This window comes from Budorcas taxicolor, chromosome 6 (genome assembly GCF_023091745.1).
Source record: "Budorcas taxicolor isolate Tak-1 chromosome 6, Takin1.1, whole genome shotgun sequence".
Classification (NCBI taxonomy): Eukaryota; Metazoa; Chordata; class Mammalia; order Artiodactyla; family Bovidae; genus Budorcas; species Budorcas taxicolor.
The window spans coordinates 69901884-69917269 of NC_068915.1; the positions used below are offsets into that span (position 1 = coordinate 69901884).

The 15386-nt window shown below is 33.0% G+C and overlaps 1 protein-coding gene across 2 annotated transcripts in view; it reads right to left on the reverse strand.

The window, feature by feature from the left end:
* Window positions 1-1971: 1971 nt before the first annotated feature.
* The window catches only part of CHIC2 (cysteine rich hydrophobic domain 2), a 59611-nt gene continuing 46196 nt past the window's right edge, over window positions 1972-15386 (reverse strand). The window contains exons 4-7 of one of the 2 annotated variants that reach the window (XM_052641828.1): window positions 9038-9094; window positions 8812-8871; window positions 5375-5454; window positions 1972-2067 (exon numbers count right to left, since the gene is read on the reverse strand). In XM_052641828.1, coding sequence (XP_052497788.1) covers window positions 5404-5454; window positions 8812-8871; window positions 9038-9094 — 168 coding nt within the window. In that variant the 3' untranslated portion in view covers window positions 1972-2067; window positions 5375-5403. Of the gene's footprint in view, window positions 2068-5161; window positions 5455-8811; window positions 8872-9037; window positions 9095-15386 lie in introns of those variants that run through there. The other variant, XM_052641827.1, reaches the window with a different exon arrangement.

Here is a 15386-nt window from a genome sequence, read left to right on the forward strand (position 1 = left end):
TGATGAGATCTCTACTCTTTCCCATTCTGTTGTTTTCTTCTATTTCTTTGCATTAGTCGCCGAGGAAGGCTTTCTTATCTCTCCTTGCTATTCTTTGGAACTCTCCATTCAGATGCTTATATCTTTCCTTTTCTCCTTTGCCTTTAGCTTCTCTTCTTTCCTCAGCTATTGGTAAGGCCTCAGGCAGCCATTTTGCTTTTTTGCATTTCTTTTTCTTGGGGATGGTCTTGATTCCTGTCTCCTGTACAGTGTCACAAACCTCCATCCATAGTTCATCAGGCACTCTGTCTATCACATCTAGTCCCTTAAATCTATTTCTCACTTCCACTACATAGTCATAAGGGATTTGATTTAGGTCATAGCTGAATGGTCTAGTGGTTTTTTCCACTTTCTTCAATTTCAGTCTGAATTTGGCAATAAGGAATTCATGATCCGAGCCACAGTCAGCTCCTGGTCTTGTTTTTGCTGACTGTATAGAGCTTCTCCATCTTTGGCTACAAAGATTATAATCAATCTGATTTCGGTGTCAACCACCTGGTGATGTTCATGTTTAGTTTTCTCTTTTATTGTTGGAAGACTGTGGAAAATTCTGAAAGAGATGGGAATACCAGACCACCTGACCTGCCTCTTGAGAAACCTGTATGCAGGTCAGGAAGCAACAGTTAGAACTGGACATGGAACAACAGACTGCTTCCAAATAGGAAAAGAAGTACGTCAAGACCGTATATTGTCACCCTACTTATTTAACTTAAATGCAGAGTATATCATGAGAAACGCTGGGTAGGAGCAAGCACAAGCTGGAATCAAGATTGCCGGGAGAAATATCAATAACCTCAGATATGCAGATGACACCACCCTTATGGCAGAAAACGAAGAAGAACTAAAGAGCCTCTTGATGAAAGTGAAAGAGGAGAGTGAAAAAGTTGGCTCAAAGCTCAACATTCAGAAAACGAAGATCATGGCATCTGATCCCATCACTTCATGGCAATAGATGGGGAAACAGTGGCTGACTTTATTTTTCTGGGCTCCAAAATCACTGCAGATGTTGACTGCAGCCATGAAATTAAAAGATGCTTACACCTTGGAAGGAAAGTTATGACCAACCTAGACAGCATATTAAAAAGCAGAGACATTACCTTGCCAACAAAGGTCCATCTAGTCAAGGCTATGGTTTTTCCAGTTGTTGGACTATAAAGAAAGCTGAGTGCTGAAGAATTGATGCTTTTGAACCGTGGTGTTAGAGAAGACTCTTGAGAGTCCCTTGGACTGCAAGGAGATCCAACCAGTCCATCCTAAAGGAAATCCTGAATATTCATTGGAAGGACTGATGTTGAAGCTGAAACTCCAATACTTTGGCCACCTGATGGGAAGAGCTGACTCATCTGAAAAGACCCTGATGCTGGGAAAGATTGAGGGTAGGAGGAGAACGGGATGACAGAGGATGAGATGGTTGGATGGTATCACCAACTCGATGGACATGGGTTTGGGTGAACTCCGGGAGTTGGTCATGGACAGGGAGGCCTGGCGTGCTGCAATTCATGGGGTCACGAAGAGTCGGACACAACTGAGCAACTGAACTGAACACCAATTATTACGGGATAACAAATAGTTTGGTTTGGGATTGGTCTGGAGCCTTTTCTTTCTACCCTATTACTAGACATAAACCAGCTTTCTTCAGAAACAATGGTTTGAGAAGCCTCACATGCAACCATTCTACTACTTCCTTCCTGGGAAAGTCCAGACTGATAGGGTGTTTTGAAAAGGAAAACCAACTGAAAATTGGTCAAGAAATTCCCTTTTAAAATTGCAAGTACCACTTTAGAAGAATTCAGTGTCAGCCATTTTCACTTAATGTCACTGACTCACTTTAATTGGCTTTCTAAACACCTAGCTAACAGCGCGAAAAAATTAACATTCTTACTGGGAGCTTTGAGTAAGGAAGATAGAAAGGCAATTCTGAATTATCCACACCTGGGTGAAGATTCTGGACATCAGGAGGGCAGCAAAAGGACCCACAATACTTCAATGGGATAGGAGAAGCTTGAAAGAGAGTCCAGGACTAAAATACTAGAATTCAAAGACAGTTTTAAATACACCGTACTTAAGATTAAGTACTAGTGACCAAGAGTTGAGCCAAAGCAAATATTTACAGTGAAACATTAGGCAAGCAGCTAATTGTTATAATAGTAAAGCACTTACCATAAAAGTTGCAACAGTCTATATAAATAATACTAAATACAAGTATGGGGTCACAAAGAGTTGGACATGGCGGAACGACTAAACAACAACAATAACAAAAGTAGTGTAGTTTGAAATCATGCAGCTAGGGATGCAGTTACGGATTCAATTGTACATGTTACTACTTAATATCAGTATTTTATAACCAAAGATTGATATGGAATGCTGTCAATATTTTATACAGTTGGTCTGTGTCTATGAACATAAAGAGGCAATCGGAAGCTCTCTGTGTGTAACACTGAAAATACAACTATGGAGAAACTTGTGGTTCTTCCTGATTTTAAATTATTCGATTACAAAACTAGCTTCTCTAGTAAGGAAAGGAAATCACTGTTTACTATTTACTAGTTTTCAAGGTTGAACACTTCTTGATTTCAGGCCAAAATTACATGTTTATATTTTAAATGGATGAAACCTAGTCATTAAAGAGTCATAATAGAGCATCTGAGGACCATTTTATATAAGTCAGGTTGTGAGAGAAGGGCATATTTACCTTAAGAGCTAAATGTTACTTCAGTTTTACTACAGTCATTAGATTTTGGATGACCATATATTTTAATTCAGGTATACAAAAGTCATGTGCTAAAATATAATAGGGTTTGCAAAGTACAATGTTTGATAAAGGAATGTTTCTACAAAGGGATGCTGGACTAATTGTAAAATGCCAGTAATATATTGCCAGAATGAAGATCATAAGATATTCACTTAACCTATGTAAAATCTATACATTAGATTTTCTGCTGCTAATACCTTTTCTTGGCCATTTTTATAATTATGTACTATGGTTCATGTCTCACAAACTAGAAAACAGAAACTAAAGATCATCATTTAAAACATTTCCTTTGGAAATAAAATTTCCTTTGGACTAATGTTCATATAACGCAGGCATCTCCGACATTCCTAACTGCCAGTAACATGGACATTTAAATTCATGATTCAAGAAAGGGTAAACCAAAGGGCTTACACTGGGGGCTACTAATGAAAACCCAAACATGGAAATCTAACTGCTCAAAGTATAACTGGCTTATGGTAATCTCACATATTAAGCATTCACAGCTCTTTTCCATATATTCATTAGAAATATGACTGCCCATTTCCAGGGACTCTTTAGGCCACATATTTCTCAATAAAATTAGGAAAATATTTTAAAATCCTATACTTAACATTATCAAGTATGAAAACTATCCTGTTAAAAATATTAATATTCTTATGGGAATATAATGTTAAAATTACAATTTATAGAAGATTAATAGGAGAAAAGAATTATGCCTAAATGGGTACAGTTCTTCCTATAAAGCTGATTAACATGATGCTCCACAAATTTACAAAATTTCAGATTTGGAAAACTGTGCTGCACAGTCTACACAGTGATATTTTGCTGTTCTTTTGGAATCCTCCCGAGGCAAAATCAGTGTTCTCCATAAGACAATTTGTCACAGGGAAACCACAGAGGAATACTAGAGTTTCTGAATAGCATTATCTTTTAATTTGCACTACTTTAAGGTGATAGGACATATCCAAGACACAAGGTAAATAAAATGAGAAGTGTATGAATTCTCTGTACTTTTTCATAGGAAAAGTGTTTTATAAATTCAAGTTGATGTTTTGGGAAGCAAAGGAAACAAATAAATCTCAGGACGCACCCCTCTCCAAAAATCCTAATTTTTAAGATAGTTCCTAATATATGATAGGATATGTCATTAAATTATTCAAATTCACATAGAATTACAGTACTTTGGAGAAGTACAAAGAAATAGTTTTTAAAAATACAGGTATATAAATTAATGAAACTGGTATTTAAAAGATTTAATACAAGGAAAAGTATTATATAGTGGTACCAATTCTTAATACAAATTAAGCATAGTTTATATAATTTCAAAAGTTATTCACATTATTGCTCGATACCACAGTTGTATGGAACATGTTGTATACACACACAAAATTTGTATAATTTCAAGGTTTATAAAAACAAAAATTTACACATAGGCCATTCAGAAATTTAGGAAGTTTTAAAATGCATGGAGATATGTACAACCAAAAGGAGGAGAAAAAAAAAAATATATGCCTGTACATATTTTAAAGAAACAAAATGATCTGACTCAAACTTGTGTATCATACTCTTAATCAGAAAAGTATACATAACTGGACTGAAAGCAAACTAGTGGATTAAAACAGTACTAGATATGCCCTCCATTTCTTAGGAATAATCTGTTTTAAATATCAATGGGATATTAAACACCAGTTTAATTCTATGTTTGTTTTCTTTCGAAAACTTTTCAGAAACATACGCATTCTACAATTGCTGTTAGAGTGAGAGATAGTTTCCCTAGAAATTTTTTAAAGGAGTATTTCTAGTATTCCTACACTTTTGTACATAAGATTTGATAAAACAATAAAAAAATAACCCAAATAAGGCCATTAAATTAATACCTTGATCAAAAATATACAGATTGCAATGCTACTATGTTTCGTGATCCTGAGCTCTAGTAAACATTAGATGCATGCATACCATTCACTGATTTGTCTATTCTAATGAAAATAATTTAATCCTGCCTTACGACTTTTGTAGACGGAAATACTTTCAAAATATTTGACAGGTCTTTATAATGTTACAGATATTTCTGCTGTAAACATAGCATTAGGAATTGTATGAGAAGGAATATGTTATGGTTCAAAAAGCTATGAAAGAAAACACTATTTTAAAATAATGACAATAAATTTAAAAAGCAAGAGAAATAATACAGAGTGTGCTTGCTAGAATAATAGGTAAGTAGAGCCTTACAAAGGTCTTTTTCTATATTAAGGAATTAATAAATAAAGGACTGTGTATACCTTGGTGGTAAAATAAAAAAGCTGGCCACTTTTTATGCTAAGTTCAAATGTATTTTTCTTTTGATAATACAAAAAAGTAATCCTTGAAAATCAGAATACATAACAGAAAAGAGCACAATAACTTAAGTATTAAACATCTGTATGAAATAACTGTTGCAAAGTTTGACAAAAATGCACACTTAGAACATGCGGTTATTTAAAAAAAAAAAAACAACAGAAAAAAACACCACACGATTCTGTAGAACCAATGTTATGTCACCACCAGGAGAGCACCAAGCAAGGCACCATTGGAAAGACAACATACTTGGAAAGTCTCTATAAATAAAGTAAATGCTAATCTGGTCGAAAAATCGGTGTCTTTGGTAAAAATTCTATGAGGATGACCTGTAGAAGGAAAAAACAAGTTTTAAAAAGATTTCTTTAAAATTTTATCTTAAAAAACTTTATTTATATTCCCATCACTTAAAACAATTTTTATAGTGCCTCTGACAAAGAGCAGAATGCATGCATTTACTGAGAGCTAACTACATACCAAATATTTCATACTATCTGTTTAATCCTGACAATGAGGCAAGTATTACCATACTCACTTTACAGATGAGAAACCTGATGATTTGAGAAGTACAACACCATAGATTATGGAGTTAGTATATGAACAAAAGACTGTCTTAGCTCCAAAGCCTTGCCCTTTTTACTCCCTTATGGTGGCTGCAGCTGACCCTAATATTCAGCTCCACAGGCTTCCTCCCTTTTATTTACAGCCCAGTTCCACGGGTCTTTAGGTTCTAGAGCTGTTCTCATTTTACTGTACCAGGACATGTGATCTCTAGACAAAGTGCTGGTTCTCTCTCTTAATTTTTTAAAAACATTCTTTTCTTTTTAAGTTAGCAGAATTAAAGGTTAGGCTAGCAAAATTAAAGGTTCAAATCTGTTCCAAAGAACTTTTTACTAGGAAACTAAATGGAAATCAATCAAAAAACAAAACACAGTTAACACAGAAAGACACAAGTTGACCAGAGCTAATTTTTATTCCAAACTTGGAACTGTCTTAAATTACAATCAATTTTCCCCCTTGTTTCAACTCTGTATGGAATGGATGCTAAACAAAAAATTATTCAATTTGAACACTTTCCAGTTTGAGGAACTCCTCAATCTTTTTAGAAACTGTCTTGATATGACCTCTAGGTTTGGGTAGTTTTCTACATTTAGTCATCTGAGCCACAAATCTTCATTTTCACTCTTTAGTCCTCCTGATTTTTGACCTGCCTCAATGAAGAAGGTATTTCTATACGTGGCTCCAATATACTCCTCCCCTAGCTGACTCATCATTTGGTGCCCCTGTGCCACTCTCCTGACCTGTTATTTGCCTACAAAATGTTCACTAGCTTCCTACCCAGCTTCTTTATTTGAGCTAGAATCCTCTGTTTTTCAGTGTCCTCACCTATAAAATGAAAGGATGGGAGAGATGGCAAGCTTCTTTCTAGCTCTAAAATTTGACGACTAAATTATATTTTCCAGTATATATTGCACAATGAATAGTAAAAGATATCTTTGACTATCTGAATTATTGCTAGTTTTAAAAGAATATATCCTACAAACTTTTTCCCTTCAGAAGCCATACACAGAAGTTAACCATTTGTCTCATTTCTTCTGCCATATCTGAATAAAAGAAAATTTGGTATATTTCATAAATTTACTCCAATATTCAAAACACAGTCAAGGAGAAATATTTCCCTTTAGCTAACAAATGAAATTTCTGTAAATTAAAGAAAATTTGAAGTCATACAGATATACAGATTATTTCTATTTTAACTTTGCAAAACTATTTTTAGGGAGTTTTTAAAATTATGTTTTTCCTCTACTCAATTGTCATAAATACACATACACACACGCACACACACTCCAAGAAAACTGAAGAAAAATACATTTTAAAGTAATTTTTAAGTTTTTAAAAAACTACTCTTCTAGATATCTTCTATGATGGTAACAAAATATAACGGCTTTAGTACAAAAGTGTTTATCTAAAAATTAATGACAATTTAAGAGAGCAATAAGAGCACATATTTTACAGAGCATATAAGTTCAGAATGTTTTGGAAGGTTACATTATTTTAATTAATACTGCTGCTGCTGCTGCTAAGTCGCTCCAGTCATGTCCGACTCTGTGCGACCCCATAGACAGCAGCCCACCAGGCTCCCCCCATCCCTGGGATTCTCTAGGCAAGAATACTGGAGTGGGTTGCCAATTAATTAATACTACAACATCATAAATATAAACATTAAAGAGAATGAGCATATTTTATGAATGAATGATCTTATAGTTCTATCTGGAAATAATAGTATTGGGAATACTTTTATGCTTTGCTTTTCAAAGTAAATTTAGAAGTGTGCTAAATAAATAAATAAAAGCTTCTATTTTATACTGAGTGTTTGGGTTTATAAATATAGCAAATATTTTTTCACAAAATCCTTTAAATCACTTACATATCCATTCCTTCTCACAAAATACATAAACTCTCTCACCAGTGACTTTTCATCTATGATGAAAATACAAATACAAGCCTAGTATTTTCATAGGTCAATCTCAAAACAAGTTATTCGAATGTGCTTTTATTATTATATGAAAGTATCAAGTGCCTTTTTACCATCATAAATTAACATGTTTGATATAATAGATAATGATAAAATCTACATTATTTAGTTCACTGAATAGAGCTATTCTATGAAAAAAAGACATTTTAAAGACATCTTTTATGTTCACGGCTAGAAATGGGATTTGATTGTGTGATAATGAAAGAAAGAGAAAATGCTACAGAGAAAAATGATTTTATGATAATTTCCAACTATTTCCAGTATCCAGGCACTGTTTTCATTCATCTTTTATACACACATACACACACACGCTACCTATGATGGCTATTCTGTGTCAAAGAATAGACAAAATTTGTCAGAAATGATGTGCTAGATACTCAACCCCGTGCTCAGTTCTTCTTCTTTTCATATATTAATCTTTTCATATTTAACATAAAACATCCAGGCTCAAGGGAGAATAAAAATTCACACTTTTTCTATAGTATTCTGAACTTTTCAAACTGAGAAAAAACTTTCAAGTAAAGCAAGTAGCTGGTAAATTAAATCCCATTCTAAGCTCTAAAACTGACTGTATACACATACCCATTAGATATCTTTTAAAGAATAAACACTGGGTGAGCAACATCTTATCTCCTGTTTACTTTTAAGATACTTTTTACAGAATAATATCCCAACAACACTTTGAAAGATTCCTTAAAGGCCACTGAGGTATGGGCAGTTAAAATCTATAAAGGCTAAAGGTTTCTTAAGCTCCAGTGGCTTGGCTGAAAGGTTTTCTTCCATACTTGGAAACCTGATTAGCATTATATAAAAAAGCCATATCTGACTTGCTGCGTAACCAAAGTTGTGGTTATTCTTTATACAGCATCTAAAATTTCACACTCCATCAACACATGTTCAGCCTATTTTATCTTGGCAATTAATTTATTATTTTTCAGAACACAGTGAAGCCTTGTTTTCAAGTCATTCATAACTTTATAAATCAGTCTTGCACATGAAACCATGCATCTGTGAACCGTAAAAAATCCTTGCACTCAGGAGATTAAGCTTCTGACACCTTTGCTGATTAATAATCATGGAAAGAATAAGATCAGAAGCAAAATAAATGATCATTTAATAGAGAAACTCACAAAACAGCCCTTTAACTTACATATTCCATCATGTTATTCGTTTCACATTTCCTTTTGCTCAGTCTCCAGTGCAAGCACAGCTAGACAAGTAGGAGAGTAAAAGAAGAAAAATGAGCTCTATTTTATTGCAGCACACAGACTAACCCATTTGTCCATCTTTCATATTTTTAGTTCAACAAAAGCATCTGTTTCCATACTGTGCAGTTCAGACCTCAACAGTACGAAGCTGCTCCCCGTGGTACTCACCTTGTGGTATAACCTATTGTTTTCCCATTCTAATAACTTCTCAATCGATCTTCGTGTCTAGAAGACAAATGAGAAAAAAGTTTACTCCTGACTGGTTTTAGAAAAACGTGGTTTTGCAGCTGTTTTTTGTGTGAAAAGGAAAGAGATATAAGACAGTGACTGAGTATAGAGTGGTCTATAACACTAGCAACATTCTAGCACTAAATAGTAGCCTGAACAGAAATAGGACTCTGTTTTGATAAAGATATGGTTTGGGGAATTGTATTTTTTAACTGTTTCATACTTACTAGTCTCTGATTTATTTAAGTCTAAAAAGCTAATGTTATCCACTAAAAAATACAAATTTAAATCCCCATTTCTTTCAAAAATATTTCCATAAAATTTAGTAGTAATAAGAATACCTTAATACATATTTTAAAACAAAGCTATTTATACATTAACAAAATGAAAAGGGTCTTTAGTCTAAATTTAAAAAGGAAATGATTAAAAGTTAATTAAAAATATCAATCTATATCAAATCAAACTAATTTTTATATCATACTTAAAAATAATGTCCAAATTTTAAAACTAAGCTTATTTATTATTTCACAAAGATTTTCACAGGCAAAACTGCATTTAATCCAATCATTTTTGTTGGTTTTCAAATAAAATTGGTTTTATTTGAAAATCAAACTTTATTCAATACTACTGTTAAAGGTATCAACTAAGAAATTTATACTGAAGGTCACTTGATTTTTGCAGTGTACACTATGCAGCATGAAATGTTTCTTGCTTGGGGAGGAATAAAGAGGAGGATAATTCATGGTGCCAGGTGTTAGGATGAGACTGACACAGCTGCAGGTGCAAACAGGACAGTGTTGCCACAAGAAGCAAATGCAACTTGCTGCAGCTGCAGCTTCCTTGCAAGGAAAGGAAAAAAGCATCCAGCTCCATTAATGTGGCACAACTAAATAAGTACTAATCATCAAAAATGAAAATGTGACTATCAAGCAAGGATGAGTGAGGTGGAAAATTGTTATGACCAAGCTGATTTTGAATACTCTAATGTTACATAATAAAATGTTTAATATCTATTTAAGGTATCTACTGTAATCTAGTTACCATATTACCTTCTAGCATGTGGAACATGCCAAATACACACCACAGACACAGAGGTGCCAATTATAATTCATAACTACCACTTACTGCCTTACATTTTCCAAGCTTATGTCAAAAAAATCAGAAACTCAACTAACTCCCTGGGTAATAATATGCCAATGACTAATTTATTACATTACTTTTTTGAACAGTTTTTTTGGCAAGAATTTTAAAGGAAAAAAGTGCCCTTGTTAACAATGATCAGCAGACCTCACTTGTTTCTTTGTAAAGATAGCCTTTTAGAGGCAGCTCTCCTTTTAAATGAAAATAGGGCAGCAGTTATGGTCACACTTTTTGTTAATTTAGTTGCCAGTCAGCCCCAAATCAAAAGAAAATAAGGCTGCAGAGTGTAATTAACATTCAGTTCAGTCGTTTTGTCCCTTGTCTAGCCCCCAAGCTTTGTTAAAATTGCCATCTGAATGCTGAAGGCTGTAGGGAAATCGATTTGATTCTAATCGCACCATGAAAAGAACATGATCTAACTGCTTTCAGCCCTCCGTAAATCTGTACTAGGTCTTTAGCACAATGCAACTTCCAATTTAAAAAGCACTGAATGTCTCGTCAATGACTTTGTGAAGAAAAAAGAACAAGGAGCAGACATAAAAATTCCAATAGTTGTTTAAGCATTAAAGTTCATTTGCATCACAGCGAACCTGAAAAGGGCTGACCTCTCAAACCGCCTCTCAGGTCTATGAAGTTGTAGCCTTGACAAGCTCACATTGACAGAGCTCATTGACTCTGAAAGGCTACTCTATCAATGGTGAAAAATGGCAATAGGTTCTACTCTGAGCAGGCATCTGCCTGCCCACCCGCTGCTAAACCAATGGCAAAACCGATTCAAAACCTGAATCTACCTTGTAATCTTCCTTTCTAGGACCTTTTAATAATAGATTAAGATTACTATACAATTTGAGGTTTTACTTTTGCTGATGTTTAAAAAGGGGGCAGGAGGTATGAAAGAAGTAGGGTGAGGAGAACACCCTTTCAAGTCTGTTGTTTCATATTAATATATAAAAATTAAAAGTTTAACATTACATTCTGCAAATACGCATTACACACAGAAAAAAAGTGGTTTCCGCAATCATTCATCACAAATTTAAACCCATACTATAACAAGAACAAACATGAATGGATCTCATGGTGTATATGATACATACACACAAACACACGTCAATTTAGAAACTTAAAATAACTTACTTTAAATAACTCAAATCAACTACCCATATATGAATAAAAGACAAGTATAAAGCATGAACCTTAAATTCCAAAATATTTATGTAGAAATGCCAAATTTATCCTTTGCTTCTAACTGGAAGTTTAATGACAGGATTTGATATAATAATTGTATCTTACAATATTTAAGAATTCTAAATCAAACAAACAGTGGTATGCCATATTCCAAATAAGCATCTAAACATAAAATATTTTTATACACTTGACAGTCTGGAGTAATAGCTGTGAATTTGCAGCATCTAATCTTGCTATTGATATAAGACTTCTTTCCTGCTTGACAGGTGGAAAAAAAAAGCACATGCACGTGCAGCTTAATTAATCATTGCACTTGACATCTCAGTGATTTACAGTGAGGAGCAGGTGAGAATATACAAAACCAGAAAGGAACTCTTGGTCTGAGTGGAACATTTCTAGAACACTAAGGTGACAAGTATACAGACTGTAACAGTCATTAAAAAAAAAAAGAAACTGTGCCACAAATTATTTGCTAGTAACAACAAAAGCTCAAATTAAATGGGGGGGAAAAATGCTTTAACTACTGAGAATGTTTAATACTTTGCAATTATTTTCAGTTAACAAAATCAAAATATATTTTCACGATTAAATACAACAACAATTTGGCAGATATTTTAAAAAATGACACCAGCATTTATAAAAATCTATTTAAAAGCCTTTAAACATGAAAAGAAAGTACCTTATTACTGCAGTACTCTAGAAATAAAAGTTAAGAGTTTATGTCCACAGGGTTGTCAGATAGCTATTTATAACAAAATATAAGATTAAACACAGCCAAACTCTATAATTATTACTGGACAAACAAACTTAACCATATAAAAACCTGTCCTTGATTTTTTAAAGTATTTCTATTGATCACCAAATCTACATAAATTAAAGGAAACTAATAGGCCTCAGAAAAAAACAGTATGTATAGGGTCTATCAACAGGAAATACTTAAAAAAAAAATCATCTTTCAGTGTTCTAGGCCAGTGGATCTAAAAATAATCAATTTTCTTAAAAGAATTTGGTGCTTGTGAAAAGCACCAGACTGATAGTCATGGGAACTAAAAATCTTCTATTTAACTGAAAGAACAGGGGAAAGGGCAGTGCAGGCTTCAGTGCAAGCTTCCCTACAGTGGGCCTTAATCCTTTTCAGTGCTCACACCCTGGAGGCTAGAGGACAGGTTAGCTGTTCTTAACCAATGAATCCTCAGTTCTTCTGCAAAAGATGATCAACAAGAAATCTAATTTTATCGTGGATTTTTACCCTTAGTTAAAAGGACCAAGACCACCAATCCACACCATGTAATCAAAACAAGGTTTTTATGAAAATAACATCATGTCAACTAACTTGGTTGGAAAAAGGACCGCTCTAAGCATTTGGACTCTGAACCCCCCCTCTCTTAACAGAGCTCACTTTACTTTTTTGTCACACATTTCCTCATTTCAACACTTTGCTAACTGTATTTTTCTCACTGGTGAACTAATTCTAATATAACCATTCTGCAACGTTAAAGTAAAAAATAACAGAAACTAAAAAAACACCATTTCAATTATAAATGGACTTATTAAATAGACTTAACTTGAATAACAAGTAATAATAATAGAAGGATAGAAAATTTGGCTTCTATTTGGTTCCTTTTAAATTTTTGGTAGAATTGTGGAAGTAAGTCAACCAGGAAAATGCAAAAGAGGTAAACAGCCTGGATAATTTACAAAAATGCTAATTAAATAACAACCGAACAACAATTAATATTAGGTTGATAAATCCCTATCAATTTCCAAAGAAGCATCTAAAGTAAGCTTACAACAGAAAAATACATATGAAACACCCAGATACAGTAAGCTACTGCAACTGAAAATTAGGATTTTCTGAAAATTCAAATTTATTATGAGAAAAAACATTTTTTGTAATTTTTCTAAATATCATACTTACTAATGAATATGTTATTATTCCTCATAAATGAATTATGCACTATTAGATATAAATAAGTCTTGCAGGACAGCAAATCATTTAAAGTTTTCCCTGTATTACTTCCCTACTTTGTTACCACTGTTACCATTCTTATTTAACAGTATATTCATTACCAATGATTCACTGACTCACAGTCCTTTGAAAAAATTTTTTTTCAAAGAAGTGGTTTTCTAGAACTTGCTGATAAAATCAATAGAAACCTCATGGATTTTTAAGTACTTAAAACTAAAGGAAAAATGTTAAATGTGGAAGCTGTAACAAAATTTCTCTGAATTTTCCCCAAAGAAAGAGCATTCTTATCAGTCTTCAGAATATAAGATGCTAAAATATTTAACAAAATGTATGAGGAGCTCACTAGTAACTATTTATAAAAGTTCAACTATTTAAACTTAAAATTAAAGCTTTTTGAATAGGATTTATTCATATCACAGAGCTCAGAGTGCAATTTCAAATGTTCAATTTCTTATTTAAAACAAATTTTAAACTCCTAAGTTTATAATGCATTAATTAAGCTTTAACTAGAATAATGCTTTGAATGTATTCATAATTTTTTAAATTTTTAAGTATTTTTCAAATAAGAACTATACTTCTCTTTTGACATCTGTGCAAATTCAAATCATTAAAATAAATGAAACAAAAATGTTATTAGTTATAAGTCATTAGAAAGCAAGCATGCAAAATTTTAAATGAATTATTTTAACTTAAGAGAAAATTACTTGATTTATCTGTCTTGGATTAATATAAATTTTATATTGCAATAATACACAGAAAATTAAATGGCATATCTCAGTATTATAATACATGAAAAATCTAGATCACCAAAAGACAAACTAGAATGTGATTAAATTCCTCAAAAAATTCCCTTCCTGTACTTAAATGCCCCTTTTAAAAATTTTATGTGAGGAGGAACTCCCTGGTGGTCCAGTAAGACTTCACCTTCCAATCCAAGTGTTGTGGGTTCAATCCCTGGCCAAGGAGCTAGTACCCCACTTGCCTCTCAGCTACAAAACCAAAACATAAACAATATTGTAAAAAAATTCAATAAAGACTTGAAAAATAGTTCAAAAAAATGTATGTGAATATTCAGACTTAAAGAAAGAACTATGGCTGGGGGAGGAGGAGTAAGGATGGAGGAAGGAATAGTTAGGGAGTTTAGGGTTGACATATACACACTGCTATATTAAAAATGGACAACCAACAAGGATCTACTGTATAGCACATGGAATTCTGTTTAATGTTATGTGGTAGCCTGTACGGGAGGGGAGGGAGTTTCGGGGAGAACAGATACATGGTTTTATATATAAATAAATAAATATATATACATATATATATGGCTGAGTCCTTTTGCTGTTCACCTGAAACTATCATAACATTGTTAACTGGCTATACCCCAATACAAAATTAAAAGTTTTAAAAACCATAATAAATAAAAAGCATGGTATGTAAAGAGGAAAAAACTTTATGTGAATATTAACTTTTATGTAATCTAGATAAGCTAAATATCCACCAAAGTATATTCAAAAAAATAGTTTCATACCGTTTGTTAAAAATACTATTTTCAGATGAAGATAAGCTAAACAACTGTAAATATTTTGTATATCAAAAATTCCCTTTAACTTAGTACTGAGCAGTGACCTACAAATACTAATTTTAAGCACAATTTAATCAAGAGTTTATGACTAGGCTAGTGGTTCTTGACTTCTTAAGGTTACCCTGACTACTTTGGGATTTGATGAAAAAGGCATTTATGCACCAATATATAAAAATTTTGCACACAATTTTAAGGGGTTATCCACAAGTCTGTGATAACTTTTCTGAAAATACTGATAACATCTCAGAAAACTGAGTTTCAAATGACAGAAGAAAATTAGAAAAATTGTTCATAAGACAAATGAATTTCACTAAGCTAATATATATATAGCTTGTATATATAATATATATATAATATGACTATATAATAGTCAAACATATTACTATCGGAGATTTTAAAAACCTGTATGACTTCAC